Below are 20,607 nucleotides of genomic sequence, written 5' to 3'. Positions count from 1 at the left end.
TGGTTGACCAAATACTTATTTTCCACCATAATTTACAAATAAATTCTTTAAAATTCCTACAATGTGAATTCCTGGATTTTTTTTCACATTCTGTCTCTCACAGTTGAAGTGTACCTATGATAAAAATAACAGACCTCTGTCATTATTTTAAGTGGGAGAACGTGTACAATCGGTGGCTGACTAAATACTTTTTCGCCCCACTGTAACAATTTATAAACTTACTTTTAATTTGCCTTCCCTGCAGAGGATGTGAATGATGCAACTACCTGTGGACTATGTGACTTCTGGAGGAATATTATGGCATGTGTTAAGGTAACAGGACTGAATGAAAATAACTAAAGCGTACATTTTAACATGATGTTAAAGTATAGTTTGGATAAAAAGTAACACAAAAATGGAAAAATTAGCGTTGTAAAACTTTGCTAATGTGAATTATCAAAAACAATTGCATTAATTATGTATGAATTAGGATTAATCACACAATTTATTTTGTCCACTCTGACATAAGGTGTGTTGTTATATGTCAGTGATCAGGTCAATCAGCGCACGTCATGAAAAAATACTTTCATTAATTTCACAGTAAACTAAATCTTGTATTCATATATTATATTTCCTTGAAATATATTGATTATGCAGAACTGTCCTTTTGCAGTTTCGCTGAAACCCATTTTGTATGACAAGAGCTAATAATTATTCCATGAACAGAGGAAGGCTCCAACATATTATTTACAATCACTATGATCATCATGCTTTTTTTTTTTCATGACTTCTGTATGTGTAACCTGTAACTGTACAACACTAATAGCATTTAGTTTCTCATAGTATCTAATATACACATTAACAAATAGAATATACCTGCAATACATTACACAACGCTATGGGTTAGATTTATTAAATATGTTTATTTACAAATAGCATCCTTGAGTACATTTGGATCACATTTTGACATTTTACATTATTGTTGAATTCAATTAAATTCACTTCAAACAGACACTATTGTGTTGTTGTTGTTGTTTTGTTGTTGTTGTTGTTGTTGTTTTTTATACAAATTATGCCTTAATTTTTCTTCAGTTTATTAAGAGGGAGAATGTCAAATCTGATGGTCTTAAAAAAAACTAATAACAAAATAAACAGTAAAAAAAAAAGATTGAAAAAGAGAAAATGATTTAATTTATTTTTTGGAATAATCGAGTTAAATGTCAGAGTTAAATCTGGTGTTGCTAAATGAAACATTTAGAGGATTTTTTTTTTACAAATACATGATAAAAAAAAAGATGGAGTTGACTGTTTCATGGTCAATTACTACAAAACAATATGGTGTATTGGGTTTATATTGAGGTGGCGACTTGTCCAGAGTGTGCCTTTCCTACCGCCCAAATTCAGCTGAGATAGGCTCCAGCACCCCCCGCCACCCCAAAAGGGACAAGCGGTAAAAAATGGATGGATGGATATCCAAAATAAACAATTAATACTCAAACAATTCAACAAATAGAAAAAGGGAGAATTAAGAAGCCAAATGTACTTGATCTAAATCATGTTCAATAAATATGTATATAAATATATTCTTCTCCTTTGTTGTATTTTGAAAACACCATATGCTTGTACTGTTTCTTAAACTGATACATAATATATATTATTTAAAGCCTTTTTTTAAATTACATACTTTGATTTCACATACAAATACACACAATGTTGCGCATACAAATGTTTTAGAGTATGTTTAGACCTCAACTTGTTTGTCTCCCCTTTTGATGAGAAAAAATACTTTTTGCCTCTTTTGGCAACTTGAGGTTATTTATTACTTATATCTTGTACATATTATACATTTTTAATATTATCACTCTTATTGTATCTTTTTCAAGCTACAGATCTCTTTGATTAAAAAAGTAAGATTGGTTACATTTTCTACATCATAAATTGAGTAAAATGTAAATGAATGGTGGAATTTTGCTATTTCATACATCTAATTAAATGCTTTATTCATGTGGACCTACATATTTCCTTAAAATAACGCTTTTATCCTCAACTCTTGACAGTAGAATATATAACTATAAATACATATATAATATAAATATTTTGTAATGCATCAGGAGTTTATGACGCCACATTTCTTCACTTAACACAAAACAATAATCAAATAAAAACACATTCTTTACAGTTTTTTTTTTTTTTTCACAAAAATCAAAACAAAGCAGTGTAAAAATTATCAGATTAAATTCCATAAATATGTGCATACACATACATATTATTCTGTTATCATATCATATTGCATTTTGATTACAACTAAATATCTCAAATAGGAAAAACTGTTTTTGTATTTTTACATCAAGTTGTTTTTTTTTCAGAAACTTTAATACATTGTGCAAATTAATTGAAAATTACTATAACCATAATAACAATAAGTTTACAATACTAGCAATGTATGACACACAAAAGAAGACCAACTTTGAACTAGTACTCACAGCGTATTTTGAAGTATCCATATTTTTGCTTCGGTCAAAGAAGTTTTGTTGGTAAAATGAAGAAACATTTGTGAGTTAGACGCTAGAAGAAGAAGTTTAGACTCCTGTTTTTTGTGTTGTTAGTTGAATGAATACAAGCTTGATGTGACTCAGAAGTACTGACTCACGCTTGATCATCGCGTCCGAGGTGAGTCGCCCGCCATTTCTAAAAACCCTTTGTCTATTACTTTTTTCTTCTTTCTCTTCTTTTCTAACTCTTAATTCTGTAAAACATCATCACTTAAAGCTACTGTAATGTGTAGAAAAGTGAAGTATGTATATACGGTGTATACATGTACATGTATATGTTAGGATATGTTTTTTGTTGTTGTTTGTTAGCCAGCAGCTTTTTCTCAAAATCAAATCAAAGAAAAACAAAAAAAAATTGAAATATTGAAAAGGGCAAAAATATGGAATATAATGACAAAAAATATACATTTCAATATTAATAAATACTAATGATAATACGCTTTGTCATCTTTAGCACAGGCTGCAAAAAAGTTTTTCTTTATAGTACATGTGTGTATGCATGTATGTGTGTAATAACAATATCAAAATGGCTTTGTTTTTTCAGTATGCAAACCTTGCTGGAAAAAATTGTGACACCCCTGTTTCAGTACTTGTATTGTATATATTAGTACATGTATATTTTAGTACATGTACATGTCATAATTCAATCAATCAAATGGAAGAAACAACCTCTTTGAGGATGTGTGTTTTATTTAAATGCTTATGTTGGTCATGTTTTAAATGATAATAATCATCATGATAAACAATACCGGCTGCAGATGACAAAGAACTTTGGACATTACAAATGATGTTGTCACCTTCTCCGCGTGTGTGAGTGTCTGTGTGTGTGTGTGTGTGTGTGTGTGTGTGTGTGTGTGTGTGTGTGTGTGCGTGCGTGCGTGCGTGCGTGTGTGTGTGTGTGAGTGTGTGTGTGTGAGAGAGAGAGCAATAGAGGGAGAACATTTATATATATATATATATATATATATATATATATATATATATATACATATATATATATACAGTATGTATGTGTGTGTGTATATATATACTGATATTTATGTATACTTATATACATATATACATGCATATATATCGTGATATATCTATATACATACATATCTATCTATCTATCTATCTATCTATCTATCTATCTATCTATCTATCTATCTATCTATCTATCTATCTATCTATCTATCTATCCATCTATCTATCTAGTGATTGTTTTTGTATCATTTTACAAGAACACAAGAAAAAAAATGAATAAATAAATAATATAAAACCACAAAAAGTGACTGTGTTGAATTTGTAGTCGGTTAATTCTTGTTAAAGGCTTTCCTAATATGGGCCGTCTTACAGGAGCGGCGCCCCCACGATGACCACGCCCCCCCCCCCTCCCCCCCCTCCGCTCCCAGCCAGTGATGACACAGCTCGGTGGACTCACTTCCTCATTAATTGGCTGAAACCAGTTCTGACAGGAACTGCCTGTGATAAATGTGAGGCTTCTGAGAAGTCATTCATTTCTTCTCACTGCAGCGGCACAGGAGGAGGCGCAGCCACCGAGGAGTTGAACGGGTTCATCTGCGCGCGCACGCACGCCTGTGTGACTGTGCGCATGTGCGCGCGCGAGAGGGAGAGATAGGAAAGCAGTGTGAGAATGTGTGTGAATACATCTGCTAGGAACCCAGCTTTGTAGTAGCTTTTAATTATTATTTTTAACAAAAATATGATATTTTTCTGTCACCTATATTGTGTGTTATTTTTGATATTGTGTGTTGGTGTTTAGCGATGGCTCCCCCAGATACAATAGGACGAGTCCTCCTTTGTGGTCGGTGAGTAACAAAGATGTGATGTGATTTGCGTCCTTCTCGTTTCCTCCTCTCGTCTCCTCTCCCCCCTCTTGTCGTCTCCTCGTCTCTCCTCCTCCCTCCTCCTTCTCCAGGCTCCTATCTCGCTGGGTGCGGCACTGCAGACAGCGTTAAGGGGGGAAGCGCCAGGAGGCTCCCAGAGGGCCAAAGCTCGCCCAGAGCGGGGATCCCAACTGTAAGTACAGGGGCGCCTTGGAGCCCCCCTCCCCTCCTCAAAAAAAACCTCACTGCCTCTATTCATTGACGCGTGCGTGCGCAGGAAGGAATGTTGCCCCTTGCTTTAGCCTCTTTCTCTCGCTTCTTGTCGGTTTTACCTTTTTTTTTTTTTTTTTTCAAAAAACAACTTTGTCAGAGTTAAGCTGCTTTGTTTCCACCATTATGATTAAATTATGCTTCAAAAAAATAAAAATATTAATAATAAATAAATCAATGTTAGACGAATGGTAATAATGGTGGGCGTAATGTAACGTGCTGAGTCATACTCTGTCATAGCACTTCTCGCTCGCAGGGTTCCTCCCATGTGGGCCTCTTACATAGACGCACTTGCACTCGGTGCCCCCCCTGAACTCGGCGTTGGATGTCGACCAGGGCGGGTGCAGCCCACCCCAAACCCACCCAACTGGTGACAATCCATCAAAAAAAAAACACGGCCTCTCGAACAAAAAGAACAGTTATTATGTAGCTTTTTCTTTTCTTTTTTTGTCACGTCCTTATGTGGGACTAGAAAGGCGAAGTTAAGTTTGGTAAAGAACAATGTTCCTTTTTCTGGTAACCGGAGAGAAATCTAACTGGCAGGGCTGGGGTCAGCGGGGGCGTTAGGAGGGCGGGCGGTGAAAGGGGGGGTATGGGCGTGGGGGTTGTGACGTGTTTTATTACGGCTGATCGCTATCTGTCCAGCACATGGAGCTCGTTGGATTCCTAGCCTGCCCACAGCAGGTTAGATGTCCTCTCTCCGTGGTTGTCGACTGCTCGAGTGACGCCAAGACTCTCCAGGAGCAAAGGAGCGTCAGGTGAATACTTCCCGTCTTATTGCATTGTTGACGGGACACGGCGTCCTATTGTCGGAGTGGACGTGTTTTGCCGCGAAATGTTTCATCAAAGGATACATAATGGCGTGACTTTCTTTGTCTGGCTGAAGTGAAGAGCGTGAGTCAGCGTCCCGACACGCTACAATCTCGTGGAAGATGCTACGTGGGTGTGCGGGTCCTTTTTTTTTTTTTAACGTGGGCTTTATTGACGGTCAAATGTATCATTCGTGCTGCTCCGCAGCAGGAGATGAGAGAGGGAACCAGGCTCGTCTGTGGCGTTACCTCACATGAACCCACGAGTGAACTCGTTGCACTTGCCTTCAATGGCGGCGTCAGCAGAGCGAGATTCAAAACACCACGCGTGTGCCGGAGCGACTCAATAATAACGCTTGTGTCGTGTGTGGTTGTGTGTGCTGGCGTCCACGCTGTGTTGTCACATAGCTTATCAGACTGGTGTTGGCTGTTCTCTGCAAGGCGACAACAGTCTGTAGGCTGTCCGACATCTCGGCCCTTTCATCTCACCACACTCTTTTTGTACTTAAAGGTCGCTTTTCTGCGCCGCTTCTCGTTTCTTTGTTGGTGTGACGGACCAACTTCCTTTTGTCACAACCGTCAAATGTTTTATTATTGCTCACATGTTAGGTTTTTGCAAACTGTTTGTTCTTGTGTGTGCGCGCATGTGTGTGTTCTTGTATTTCTACCCTTCTTGAGACATCAACAAGGAAAAGTACCTTCCATCTGAGTTAATACCAAAACCATGGTCCCAATACGGACAAACTATTGCATCTAATAGACCAGTGGTTCTCAACCTTTTTTCAGTGATGTACCCCCTGTGAAATTTTTTTTAATTCAAGTACCCCCTAATCAGAGCTAAACATTTTTGGTTGAAAAACAGAGATAAAGAAGTAAAATACAGCACTATGTCATCAGTTTCTGATATATTAAATTGTATTATAGTGCAAAATATTGCTCATTTGTAGTGGTCTTTCTAGAAAAATTTGGAAAAAAAGATATAAAAATAACTAAAAACTTGTTGAAAAATAATCAAGTGATTCAATTATAAATAAAGATTTCTACACATAAAATTAATCATCAACTTAAAGTGCCCTCTTTGGGGATTGTAACAAAGATCCATCTGGATTCATGAACTTAATTTTAAACATGTCGACACAAAAAAAGAAATATTTAACATCAATATTTATGGAACATGTCCACAAAAAATCTAGCTGTCAACACTGAATATTGCATTGTTGCATTTCTTTTTACAGTTTATGAACTTACATTCATATTTTGTTGAAGTATTATTCAATGAATGTATTTATAAAGGATTTTTGAATTGTTGCTATTTTTAGAATATTTTAAAAAAAAATTTCACGTAGCCCTTGGCAAACATTCAAGTACCCCCAGGGGTACGCGTACCCCCATTTGAGAACCACTGTAATAGAGAATGCCTCATTTGCATCCCTAGTGGGGAAATATATCAAAATTAGGGCGGTCCCAAAAAGGAGGGATTTTTCAAATTGACTGTGTCGGTTTTAAAAGTGCTCCCACTCTAGTCTACATATGAAATAACAAGTGTGTACAAATTTGAAGTGCTCCCCCTCTGACCAACATATGCAATGACACGTGTGTAAGAAATTGAAATATGCCTCCTTTGGCCGAAATGTATTAAAAAAAAATTATATAGGGACATACTGTAATATTTTGAAGTAAATAATGTAGTTTAAAAAACAATTACAAACAGAAAATAACAAAAAGCTTACCTTTTTTTATATTTGCATAGTTTGTCCATATGATTAATGTTGTACTTACAAATCTTTATATATCTAAAAAGGGTGGTAGGCATTTTTCGGAGGTCTCAAAAAGTTAACAAATCCAAGTGTGTGTGTGTGTGTGTGTGTGTGTGTGTGTGTGTGTGTGTGTCATTACAACGTTATATTTTGACAGCTGCTCACTTGACTTTTGACCTTTCCCCTCCACTCTCTCCTCTTGCTTCATGTTTTTGTTTGCTGTATTTTATTATTATTATCATTATGATATGTGACATTTTGTAAGTTTTTTTTATCTTTCCAAGCAAAAAGTGTGTTATTAAAATGATACATAACAGCCAAATGAATTGTGAAGTTTCTTCCTCGTCATTAAAGTTTGATTATCCATCTTTATGTTATATAAATATTTATATGTCACATTAATTATTGATCAATGATGTCTTTTTCCCTGGACTTCCTATAAAAACAAGTTAATAAAGAATCAACATCTTTTTGATTTTCTTGTTGAAATTCCGTTTCAGTTTCAGTTTATTTGGAACACGCAAACTATACAATGTAATGCCTCACATGTTTCCAGTTGTTTCATTACAGCATGTTCATATAATTTAAGCTAAAAATGATAATTAATACATCTTACATATTTTACATATCTTGTATATTGTATGTACCTTATATATCTTTTAAAAAATCTAATACATGCCATATATTTTTTATATCTTATAAATCTAATATATATTATTTATGTTACATATTTCATCTCTTATATTGTAAATATTTATTTTTATATATCTTATGGAGCTAATATATCTTATAATTTGTCCGTCTATCTGTGTTGGCCCTGCGATGAGGTGGCGACTTGTCCAGGGTGTACCCCGCCTTCCGCCCGATTGTAGCTGAGATAGGCGCCAGCGCCCCCCGCAACCCCAAAAGGGAATAAGCGGTAGAAAATGGATGGATGGATGGACAATTAAACCTTACCTAATGCATGTTCACACACATTACTGACTAAAACACACACAAGTCACACACGCGCATTACTGTATTATCTACACACACACAAGCAAAAACTATAGAAACTATACATACGCATATATTTCCTTTTGATGAAAGTCAAACTATTGTGTTTTTGTTTATGTTATCACAATTAATACCCTACTTCAGAATTCCATTTTAGTGGATCATTAAAAAAATGATAATTATGTTCAACAATTTAAAGAATGTAGAATAAAGGCATACAACACTATATATATATATATATATATATAATATATATATATATATATATAATGAAATATATAAATACATGTATATTAAATATAAAGTAATTAGCATGTTTTCAACAACAAAAAAGTATTTGTAATAACGTAATGCTCTTTTTTGGGTACCTTGTTCACATTTGATGACTTAATTTCTCCAAAATGTGCTTTCATGATAACAATATAACATTAGTCCTAAACTTGCTCTATTAGCTTGATAACACATTATTATACGAATGTGTTTCCATTATGTTCAGTGTGCAACATTCATATGTTGTCAAACAATTGAAAATGTGGACAGTTGTGTGTGAAGTTATGATAATGTGTCTGACCCTTGACTCAGCTTATTATTCATACTTTGTGAAATTTTATAACTTAATAGTGAATAACCGAGTGGCACAAAATCTTTACTCGAAGTTTTTACACAAGTTAGTTGTATTTAGTTTTCAATGAATTCACTGCCACATAAATGATTGTAAACAACAAGGCTTAAAAGTTGAATACATGATTTATCTGTCATGTTGAACAGTAGATGAAGTACATAAAGTCTTAATATGTGCCACATTTTCATGCCAATCTAACATGCAGATAAAGTTAAAGAATAACTGCAGTTTTTGGGGGATTTTTTGCATTCACAATTATGAAAGACATGACGACGGATGTTTTTTTGTTTTTTTTAATGCATTCTAACTTGTAAATAAACAAAAATAAAAGTCCGCTTACAGCATAGCCAATGTGAGGTCCTGTATTCCGCCCATCAAACCAAATAAAAAAAAAAAAACATCCAAAAAGTGCCAATAATATTTCATTTGTATTTCATGACTTGAATATTGACCAAGTTTTAGAGGTATTGTTATTATGAACACTAACACAGACAAACTTATGCCTATGTTGACACAAAGCTGGAAAACCAACATTGAATGCACTTGACCTTCGATTCCTCAGGCGGTACTGCATAAAAAAGCGAGATCAGTGTATAAAAGATATCACCACATGGGCTCAGGAACACTTCAGAAAACCACCGTCAGTTACTACAGTTTGTCGCTACATCTGTAAGTGCAAGTTAAAACTAATATGCAAAGCCATTTATCAACAACACCTAGAAACGCTTCGCTGAGCCCCAGCTCTTCTAAGATGGACTGATGCAGAGTGGAAAAGTGTTCTGTGGTGTGACGAATCTACATTTCAAATTGTTTTTGGAAACTGTGGATGTCATGTCCTCCGGACCAAAAAGAAAGAGGACCATCCGGATTGTTATAGGAGCCAAGTTCAAAAGCCAGCATCTGTGATGGTATGGGGGTGTATTAGTGCCCAAGGCATGGTGGGTACCTTACACATCTCTGAAGGCACCATTAATGCTGAAAGGTACATACAGGTTTTGGAGCAACATATTTTGCAATCCAAGCAACGTTATCAAGTACGCCCCTGCTTATTTCAGCAAGACAATGCCAAGCCACAACAGCGTTTTACAACAGCGTGGCTTTATAGTAAAAGAGTGCGGGTACTAGACTGGCCTGCCTGTAGTCCAGACCTGTCTCCCATTGAAAATGTGTGGTGCATTATGAAGCCTAAAATACCACAACGGAGACCACAGACTGTTGAACAACTTCAGCTATACATCAAGCAAGAATGTGAAATAATTCTACCTGAAAAGCTTCAAAAATTGGTGTCAGTTACCAAACGTTTATTGAGTGTTGTTAAAAGGAAATGTCATGTAACACAGTGGTAAAAATGCCCCTCTGCCAAATTTTTTGCAACTTGTTGCTGCCATTAAATTCTAAGTTAATGATAATTTGCAAAAAAACAACAACAATTTTCTCAGTTCAAACATTAAATATCTTGTCTTTGCAGTCTATTCAATTCAATAAGTTGAAAAGGATTTGCAAATCATTGTATTCTGTTTTTATGTACAGTTTACACAACGTGCCAACTTCACTGGTTTTGGGTTTTGTACATCCTTTACTTTAAAATGTACTTCCTTTTCTGTTCACTCTACTTACTTTATTGTAAACTCTACTCCTTGTCTGTTCACTCTTTCATTTATCGTACTCTATACTCCATCGACTTTTAACTCTATTATCTTTACTGTACACTATACTTCCTTTACTGTATTCTCTATTACTTTAAAATAAACTCTTACTTCCTTTACCATGAGTTGATTAACGTGGAGTAAGTTGGAAAACTTATTCGGGTGTTACCATTTAGTGGTCAATTGTACGGAATATGTACTGTACTGCGTAATCTACTATTAAAAGTTTAAATCAATCAATCAAAAAAAAAAAAACGGTGTGCACTGTACTTACTTTACTTTGACCCTCACTGTAAAAACTTTCTTGCTGTATTTGCTTCAACATGTACAAGTGTACACCTTACTTCCTTCACTATAAACTTTAGTTCCTTTACTATAACCTTTCTGCCATCACGCCCTTCCTTTACTGTACACCTGGGTTTCTTTACTGTACCATATCTTCCTTCACCGTACACTCTACTTAAATTACTGTACAATGTACGTAGAAAAGGATGCCTCTTCTGCTTAAGTAGAAGAGGCATCCTCTTCTACTTTACTATAAACTTTACTTCCTCTACTGTACTCACTCTTCCTTTACTGTACACTTTAGCTCTTTTACTGTAAGCTATTTTACATTACATTATACTCTATATACTTTATTTACTATAATCTCTACCTCATTTACTATAGACTATACTTACCTTACTCTGCTTTCTTTACTGTAGTCTTGAACCTTTACTTTTTCTGTATTATTTTATTTAATGAAAAAAGAAGATGATGAAAGAGTTACAAATAAAAGGAATACATTTTTAATGAGATATTTTATCAGAAAAAAAGAGTAAATCAGATAGTTTAACATTTGTTAACATGCATTATATTATTTTTTAGCATCGTTTATGTGGAAAATGTATCAAAGTGTCAGCCACCTTATAATTGTTATGTACAATTTTTTATGTGATCTTCACAGTAAAAATCATGTCAATAAAAATACTTAATGCTTTTTTAAGAGCCTCGAAAATGTATCATATTACTATTTTTGTGTATATCGCTTACACTAAAATAGAAATGGAAAGTCTGCGCCTCGTTCACATGTAGATATTAATATTTGCTTGCCTGAAAGGTTCACGTTTGTTTGAATATTGTCAATATTGTATCAGGATAGGCCTACAAATGTACAGTATACTTATCATCATTTATATAGTCAAAGCAGGGTTTTATTTTAAAAAAAATACATGTCATTTTACTAAAACCTTACGTTGCTGAACATATATAAACCAACGGGACATTCCACCGAATAAATAAAAGTTTTTTCTTCAGGAAAGAAAAAGGATAAATACACAATCAAATTAACTGTAAAATATTAATTATTCATATTATGCAAAATATCTGATTGCAAAATTAATAGATATCTTTTAAAATGGTATTTCAAACTACCATGAACACTGGAAAAGTCACATGTGTGTCCGTCCTGACTTCTTAAAGTTAAACTTGACCATGAAATATAATTTCAATTCTTCATAAATGCCATATGGTTTTACATATTTGTGTTGCTTCTTATCCCAACTATACTCTTAACTTTTTTTAATTCAGAAAAAATAGAACACACTTAGGTGGTGTTTCTGTCATTTGCAGTCAGTCCTGTTACCCCAAGACAATTTTTAAAAAGTGGAATATTCCACAAGTTACAACGTCCACATTCAATTCAATCATTCACATCCTCTGCAGGCCATGGATTAATGTTCCTTTATTTTGTCATATTCTAGCATATTTACACAGGTTCAAATCTCAACACATTCCTGTTACCAACATAGTATACAGTATTTGTATTCAATATTTTTGTTGAATCACTAATGTTTTGAGAGTCAACATGTTTATTAGCACGAATTTCATGTGGTTATAATTTTTGTCTCTATAATTATGTTAAACACTCAAATGGGTTATTTCCATCATAGGAATCTTGTTAAAAATGCCTGGATGAATTAACCAATTAGCATTTTTAGCAGGTCAATCTGAGTTTTATCATATTACAGTTGAAAAAAAAAATATTTTTTATATTTTTACATATTTATATTAATTGAAGGGCAAAAAAAAACATTTCAGAATAAATCATATAATCCATTCTATAATGTTAATTATGTTAAGTGGGATTTTGATTATTATTTTCCTTTAATAAAGGTAATTACTTTTAAAATTTAATTTTGATGATTATATAAAGGCAGACATTTTATATTTTGTGTATTGATCTGCTAAACGACAAAATATTTTATAATAATCAATATTTAAAAAAATTATTTCCGTTAGCTGACACAGTATTTTATCTGAAACAATATATTAATTTTGTCAAATGACACATGTAGAATATGAATAAATATTTGACTGTAGGGTTTTACCAAACAATTATTTCTTGAATCTATTAATCTATCGTATATTTTGTTGATTAGATGAATTAGTTAAAATGTTTTTGTACAATTTTTTTTTCTAGTGTAGTGGTTCAACAAATTCAACAAATTAATTCCTCAAACCTACAGCTATTTGTGTGTGTGTAGGCATTTTAAATGCATGTTGTTTTGGATGGAAAAGTAAATTTTTTCATGAGCCGTTTATTTACATTTTTTAATAGCCATTTTACTGCCTCCGCCAGCCTGGATAATCGCCCCTGATGCCTTTTAAAGTGCACACACATTACAGTGTGCTGCTGTGACAAACATTTCTATTTTAAACAGTTTTACAAAACACTGCAGCGTTGATGTTTTTTAATGAATATAAAATTGAACTATAACCTTATTTCCCCTCAAAGATTGTTTTCTACGGGGGTATTTAAGGGTGTTCTGATCAGGCTTTTATGCTCCTGATTCCAATATAATCATCCATAAGTGAGATCAGTTGATACCATTAGCTGATTATTATTTTAACTTTGAATTTTTACGATTTCATTATGGTGAGTGCTATTGTCTGCATGATCTGAAAAAGGAACCATAAAATAATTTTAAATTTTAGAAAGTGAACCCTTAATGAGTCAAACTATTTAGTGATGTAACTATATGAAAATTTCATATCACTAATTGTTCCAAAAAAATGATCACGGTATTGTTGAATGTGTTTAGAAAAATACTCATACACACTTACAACCAAGTTTTACAAAAAATAAATAAATACAATAAAATATAATAAAGCGCAATATAATTTATTGGCAGAAGAAATGTGTTATATAACATTGTTCTGGCTACTTGAGAGACACATCGTTTTTAGTTAAGTGTGTATCTTTGTACGTTTTAATCCGTAAAAGTTTTTGTGTTTATTAAATGATAGGGAAAAATTGTGTTCCCGCTGTCATTTTCCTTCAATTACTGATCAATCTCTCTAAGAGAGCACAGTCTGTAGGTTTAATATGCACAATATCTTAGTTGCTCTGACAGTAATATGTTTACATTTGTACAGGTTTAGATTGGGGTATGTTGTTATTTTGACAGGGAAAGACGGCAATATCTCTTGTGTTCATGTTAGCATCTAAGCTTGGTAGCGCTAGCTAGCCTCTCCAGTAAATGAGCAGTGTTTATCAATGTGTTATCAATCATGGTTTTACGATCATTTTAATTTAAAACGTCAATACTAACCGTGAGAAGTTTTATCACGCTTTATCATAATATCGTGTATCCTTACATCCCTACAAGTCAATACGATACTATGTAGTTACAGAAGTAGTAACTGATACTAAAACTTTTAACGTACTTTAAGGTATTTAAGATTATGTAAACATGATGTTGCTTTTCAATTTTTAATTCAGTTATAATCATCAGGAACAATATCAACTACTGCATATATTTCAACTATTTCATCATTTTGTTTTTGTACATATGAAAGTTTGGACATAATAACTACACAAAAAATAAAACTACTCTCTATTACTTTTTTAAACCATTTTGGTTTTGTTCTCAAAGTCCTCCTGTGCCCAAGGAATTATTCTCTGAATGTGTAAACATTAACAAAAAATCTTTAATTTGTGAAAATAAAAACTATCATTCTTATCACCACCAATTTAAGGATTAAGCCGCCCTGCTCTTAAATGTTGTGTGTTCCTGGCACATGACACACACACACACACACACACGCACGCACGCACGCACGCACACACACACACACACACACACACACACACACACACACACACACCACACACACACACACACACACACACACACACACACACACACACACACACACACACACACACACGTAGAACAAACACAAGTTGCACCGACTCTGATGCTACTACGTTCCACTGTTGTTAGACAACTGTCTGTCAACAGAAGTGAATTATGTGGAAGTGAACCATATCTATATTATATAGCACGTTTTCTCTACAGACTCAAAGCATTTTACACCATGAAAGCCATTATCTACATGAGGGGTCTCAAACATGCGGCCCGCGAGACGTTATTTTGCGGCCCGCACTTTGATGTGACAATTTAATGTTTGTGCGGCCCGCGAGTTTAATATGAACGGCGCTTGACAGCGTCATACTTGCCAACATTCGTAATTTTCCCAGGAGACCCCTGAATTTCAGGGCATCCATTCTCCCAAAGTCCCTGTCATGTTTCACCCAATCAACAATATTCAGGGGGTGCCATAATGGCACTGACTTAAGCGGCCTCTACATCCTATACAGACAGCACGCAAGCCCAATTATATGTTGCATCAGGCTACTCAATGTGCACTTGTGCAATTGCAAGACATACTTGATCAACAGCTACACAGGTCACACTGAGGGTGGCCGTAAAAAAAACTTTTACACTGTTACAAATATGTGCCAGACTGTGGACCCACACCAAACAAGAATGACAAACATATTTCGGGAGAACATCCCCACTGTAACACAGCATAAACACAACAGAACAAATACCCAGAATCCCATGCAGTCCTAACTCTTCCGGGCTACAATATACACACCCCCGCTACCACCAACCTCCCACCACCCCACCCTCCCTACTTGCGTCGGTTAAGGTGGTGCATATTGTAGCCCAGGAGAGTTAGGGCTGCAGGGTGTTCTGGGTATTTGTTCTCTTGTGTTTAAGTTGTGTTAGGGTACGGAAATTCTCCCAAAAAGGGTTTGTCATTCTTGTTTGGTGTGGGTTTACAGTGTGGCGCATATTTGTAACAGTGTTAAAGTTGTTTATATGGCCACCCTCAGTGTGACCTGTATGGCTGTTGACCAAGTACGTCTTGCAGCCACCTTCGTTGTGCCTCCCAAGTCTCATACAACATGTTACAGAGCCGTCACGTCGGTTGTGTGAAGTAAAAGCGTGCGCGATGACATGTTGTAGAGCAGTAGTCCTCTTTTTGGGGTATTTGAAGGTATGCCAGGGGACAAGTGATATTTATTAGAAACATTCTAACAAATTGCAGCAGTTCATAAATCCTTTACAAATATATTTATTGAATAATACTTCAACAAAATATGAATGTAATCATAAACTGTGAAAAAATTATACAACAATCCAACATTCAGTGTTGACCGCTAGACTTTTTATGGACATGTTCCATAAATATTGATGTTAAAGATTTATTTTTTTGTGAAGAAATGTTTAGAATTAAGTTCATGAATCCAGATTGATCTCTATTACAATCCCCAAAGAGGGCACGTTAAGTTGATGATTACTTCTATGTGTAGAAATCTTTATTTATAATTTAATCACTTGTTTATTTTTCAACAAGTTTTTTAATTATTTTTAGGTCTTTTTTTCCCAAATAGTTCAAGAAAGACCACAACAAATGAGCAATATTTTGCACTGTTATACAATTTAATCAATCAGAAACTGATGACATACTGCTGTATTTTACTTCTTTATCTCTTTTTTTCCAACCAAAAATGCTTTGCTCTGATTAGGGGGTACTTGAAATAAAAAATGTTCACAGGGGGTACAACACTGAAAAAAGGTTGAGAACCACTGTTGTAGAGGACGTTAAAGGCAGTGCAGTCACGACAGCCCTTAATAATGTCCGCCGGGTGAAAATTGGGACAAATTCGGGAGAATGGTTGCAACGGTAGATTGTCGGGAGGTGAACTGAAATTCAAGAGTCTCCCGGAAAAATCGTGAGGGTTGGCAAGTATGTTGCTAGGGCGGGAAAGCCATTCATAGAAGGTGAATTCATTAAAAAGTGCATGTTAGATTTTTTTAAGAAATCTTTTCTTGTGGCCCAGCCTCACCCAGTTTCTGCATCTAGTGGCACCCAGGTAAATTGAGTTTGAGACCCCTGATCTACCACTTTTAAGCTAATGCATAGAGAGGCGGTTGCGGGGACCTCTAGAGGTGTTCCCAGCTAAATGAAGGATAGTTAATAGGATTTAGATGAGCATAATGGAACATTTTTACACTCCATCCATCCATCCATCCATCCATCCATCCATCCATCCATCCATTTTCTACTGCTTGTCCCTCTCGGGGTGGCTGGGGGGCTGGAGCCTATATCAGCTGCATTCGGGCGGAATACGGGGTACACCCTGGACAAGTCTCCACCTCATCGCAGGGCCAACACAGACTCTTAATTACATTAACATTGACGTTATACTACATGTATTATATATATATATATATATGTATATATATGTATATATATATATATATATATATATATATATATACATATATACATATAATATATATATATATATATATATATATATATATATATATATACATATATATATATATATATATACATATATATATATATAACTTCAAGTTAAAGTACCAATGATTGTCACACACACACAAGATGTGGCGAAATTTGTCCTCTGCATTTGACCCATACCCTTGTTTACCCCCTGGGAGGTGAGGGGAGCAGTGGGCTATATGTATATACATATACAGGTATATACAGTATATATGTATACATACATAAAGCATCAAGAGAATGCCAAGAGTGTGCAAAGCAGTAATCAGAGCAAAGGGTGGTTATTTTGACAAAAATAGATTATAAAACCTGTTTTCCGTTATTTCACCTTTTTTGTTCAGTACATAACTCCACAAGTGTTCATTCATAGTTGTGATGCCTTCAGTGACTATCTACAATGTAAATAGTCATGAAAATAAAGAACATGCATTGAATGAGAAGGTGTGTCAAAACTTTTGGCCTGTACTGTGTATATTTGTGTATATATATATATATATATATATATATGTGTAGCTACTTTTGCTGTGTTGCTTGTACTGTTGCTGGCTGAAATTCATTTGATCAAGAGTAACTCGTAGCTTAGCTCGTTACATTTTCCAAGTAGCATGCCCATCTCTATCAAGGACACAACGGCCGTGACTAGGATGGCAAAAGCGAGTATCGAACCGGGAACCCTCAAATTGCGAGCACGCAGCTTCAAAGGACGGAAGGACCAAGCTGCAAGGTGTGAACTTAAATGATCGAATTGTTGCGAACAGCCTTGGTTGGAATCTGGAAATCACATACTTTTACACGGAAATCAACCAATGATGATCAGTGGCAGATCGACTGGAACACACCTAGTATCTCGCTCCCTTTTCTCAACGCTGAATCACCCCATCCCTATTTGAGTTGTGTATTTGGGTTCATGTTGTTGTGGTTACTGTGCAACATTTGATCTGGTCATGCGAGAGCTTCAAATGACTGAAAGACAAAAGATGTACGCAGGCTCACACGCCGTGCCTCACCTTGCTCCTTCCTTCTCCTCCTTTGTTGTTCCAGGACATTTGCCAGGTATCGTGCGTCATCCAGGTGTGTCCTGAACACACTGGACGTGTTGGAGATTTGGGTAAGATTAGGGAACACAATGAAGTTTGCCTCAGAGCAAAGTGGGCGCCTAATAGTCCAAATGTGCTCCAGCGCCCGATGACACACACCTGGCGTTTCACCTGTTTGACGACAACATGGACGCCGCCAATCAAGCTTCAACGGCAGGCCGCTTTGTGCGTCATGATGACTGCAGCAACAAGAGATCAAACTGATTATAATAAACATAATCACACACCGTATGCTTATTACAACTATTAATATTTTCACCATCCATGCTAAAGTACGCTGAGGGTGAAGTTAAAGCTTTAAAGTTGTTGCTGAGCATACTTTTTTCTAATAACACTGCATCAACTTGAGATTTTGTGAATTAGTTTTTAATGTTTTAAATGTTCCTTGTAACTTCAAAAATCACAGGATTTCAACAAGAAATGTGAAACTAATACTCTTTTTAGACCACATAGACTTAAAAGGAGACACTAGATGGAAGTAAAACACATACTCAGATCCCATTGTTAAATTACTGTATTTCTTTAATGTTTTAAATGTTCCTTGTAAGTTTTAGCTTCAAAAATCACAGGATCTCAAAAAAATAGGTAAAACTAATACTCTCTTTTTTGACCACAAAGACTTAAAAGTAGACACTAAATGGCAGTAAAACACATACTTAGAGCTCATTGTGAAATTACTGTACTTTTTGAATGTTTTAAATGTTCCTTGTAACTTTTGCTTTAAAAATCACAGATTTTCAACAAAAAATTTAAAACTAATACTCTTTTTAGACTACACAGACTTAAAAGTAGACACGAGTTGGCAGTAAAACATACTTAGAGCTCATTGAATTAATGTACTTTTTTATTGTTTTAAATGTTCCTTGTAACTTTTAGCTTAAAAAAAATCACAGGATTTCAACAAAAAATGTAAAACTAATACTCTTTCTAGACCACACAGACCTAAAATTAGACATTAAAATGTCAGTAAAACACACACTTGCAGCTTATCCTTAAATTACTGTACTTTTTAAAAAAATGTTTAAATGTTACTTGTAACTATTAGCTTGAAAATCACAGGATTTTAACAAAAATGTAAAACTAATACTCTTTTTAGATCACACAGACTTAAAAGTAGACACGGGATGGCAGTAAAACACATTCTTAGAGCTCATTTTAAGATTACCGTACTTTTTTAATGTTTTAAAAGTTCCTTGTAACTTTCAGCTTCAAAAATCACAGAATTTCAACAAATTAATGTGAAACTAATACTCTTTTTAGACACCACATACTTAAAAGTAGACAGTAGATGGCAGTAAAACACACACTAAGAGCTCATTGTTAAATTACTGTATTTTTTTAATGTTTTAAATGTTCCTGGTAACTTTTAGCTTAAAAAATCACAGGATTTCACCAAAAATGTAAAACTAATACTCTTTTTAGACCACACAGACTTAAAAGTAGACACTAGATGGCAGTGAAACACATGCTTAAACTTAGACTTCCTTTTTAGTGTCATTCAAGTTTGAGCTTTACAGTATAGATAAGAACAAAATTGTGTTGCATTAGCTCATGGTAGTGGAGGATAAAAAAGCAATACGGTGCAGATATAGATAAATAGATTAGTGTACAGATAAATATATTGCACTTTTACATATACATCCAGGATAATGGATGTATGTTATATTGTCTTTATATTCCAGCTCTGAGCTGATTGTTAAATTACTGTACTTATTTGATATTTTCTCCATTTTAATCATTAATTTATGTTCCAACACATTCACCCCCGCATGTTAAGAACATTTGTGAACAGTAGATAAACATTTATAGCGCAAATGTTTGTTGGTAAATAAGAGGCGATTAGAGATTGTCATCACACTTCAACTTCTCTATCATGTAAATGCTGCTTCCTTTAGTAGGTAAGCAATGCAAATAAAAACATGTTCTTAATTGTCGTGCCCTGAACAAATAATATATAAACACATGTAAACTAGGAATTAAATAGTTGTATACTACATTATTCAGAAGGCTGCGCACAATAGACAGGTACAGGAAGGAGGTGTGAGCTCTGAGGGAGGACCTACTTTGATCAATAAAGAGTTGATATATTGTTACATATTGTTTTTCTTACTTCCTCTACACAAGAAACAAACAGATTGGCCAGTTGACGTGCGTGTTTGAGGGCTACACAGAGACTAATTCAATTGGGAGAAATGTGACTGGATGTAATATTTTGTGCTGTTTTAATCCGTAAGGAGACTTAAAATGTGTTTGAATGTGTTTTATATATATTTGTAATGACTTAAGTGACATAGAGGAAACATTTACAAGTGCCTGTAATGTGACTATCCCAGAAGAGTATTTTTTGCTGTTTTAACCCATAAGGAGACTTAAAACATGTTTGAATGTGTTTTATATAT

General features: G+C 34.7%; 1 protein-coding gene and 1 long non-coding RNA gene across 14 annotated transcripts in view; one reads left to right on the top strand and one right to left on the bottom strand.

The window, feature by feature from the left end:
- The window catches only part of LOC133551479 (uncharacterized), a 60,954-nt gene extending 58,339 nt beyond the window's left edge, over positions 1-2,615 (bottom strand). The window contains exon 1 of the long non-coding RNA XR_009806514.1: positions 2,463-2,615. This is a non-coding gene — a long non-coding RNA (uncharacterized LOC133551479). The remainder of the gene's footprint in view (positions 1-2,462) is intronic.
- The window catches only part of LOC133551476 (uncharacterized), a 136,769-nt gene extending 116,468 nt beyond the window's left edge, over positions 1-20,301 (top strand). For 5 of the 13 annotated variants that reach the window (XR_009806510.1, XR_009806508.1, XR_009806511.1 and 2 more), the window contains one exon: positions 245-3,487. Coding sequence is in view for 2 of the 13 variants with exons in the window: in XM_061898211.1 (XP_061754195.1) it covers positions 245-257 (13 nt within the window). In the remaining 11 variants the exon portion in view is untranslated. Of the gene's footprint in view, positions 1-244; positions 3,488-3,943; positions 4,554-18,152; positions 18,220-18,290 lie in introns of those variants that run through there. The other 8 variants (XR_009806509.1, XR_009806507.1, XR_009806505.1 and 5 more) reach the window with 8 other exon arrangements.
- The last annotated feature ends 306 nt before the right edge of the window (positions 20,302-20,607 follow it).

This window comes from Nerophis ophidion, linkage group LG04, assembly GCF_033978795.1.
Source record: "Nerophis ophidion isolate RoL-2023_Sa linkage group LG04, RoL_Noph_v1.0, whole genome shotgun sequence".
Lineage (NCBI taxonomy): Eukaryota > Metazoa > Chordata > Actinopteri > Syngnathiformes > Syngnathidae > Nerophis > Nerophis ophidion.
The sequence above is the reverse complement of the archived record's forward strand: the minus strand, read 5'-3'. Positions and strand labels throughout refer to the sequence as shown.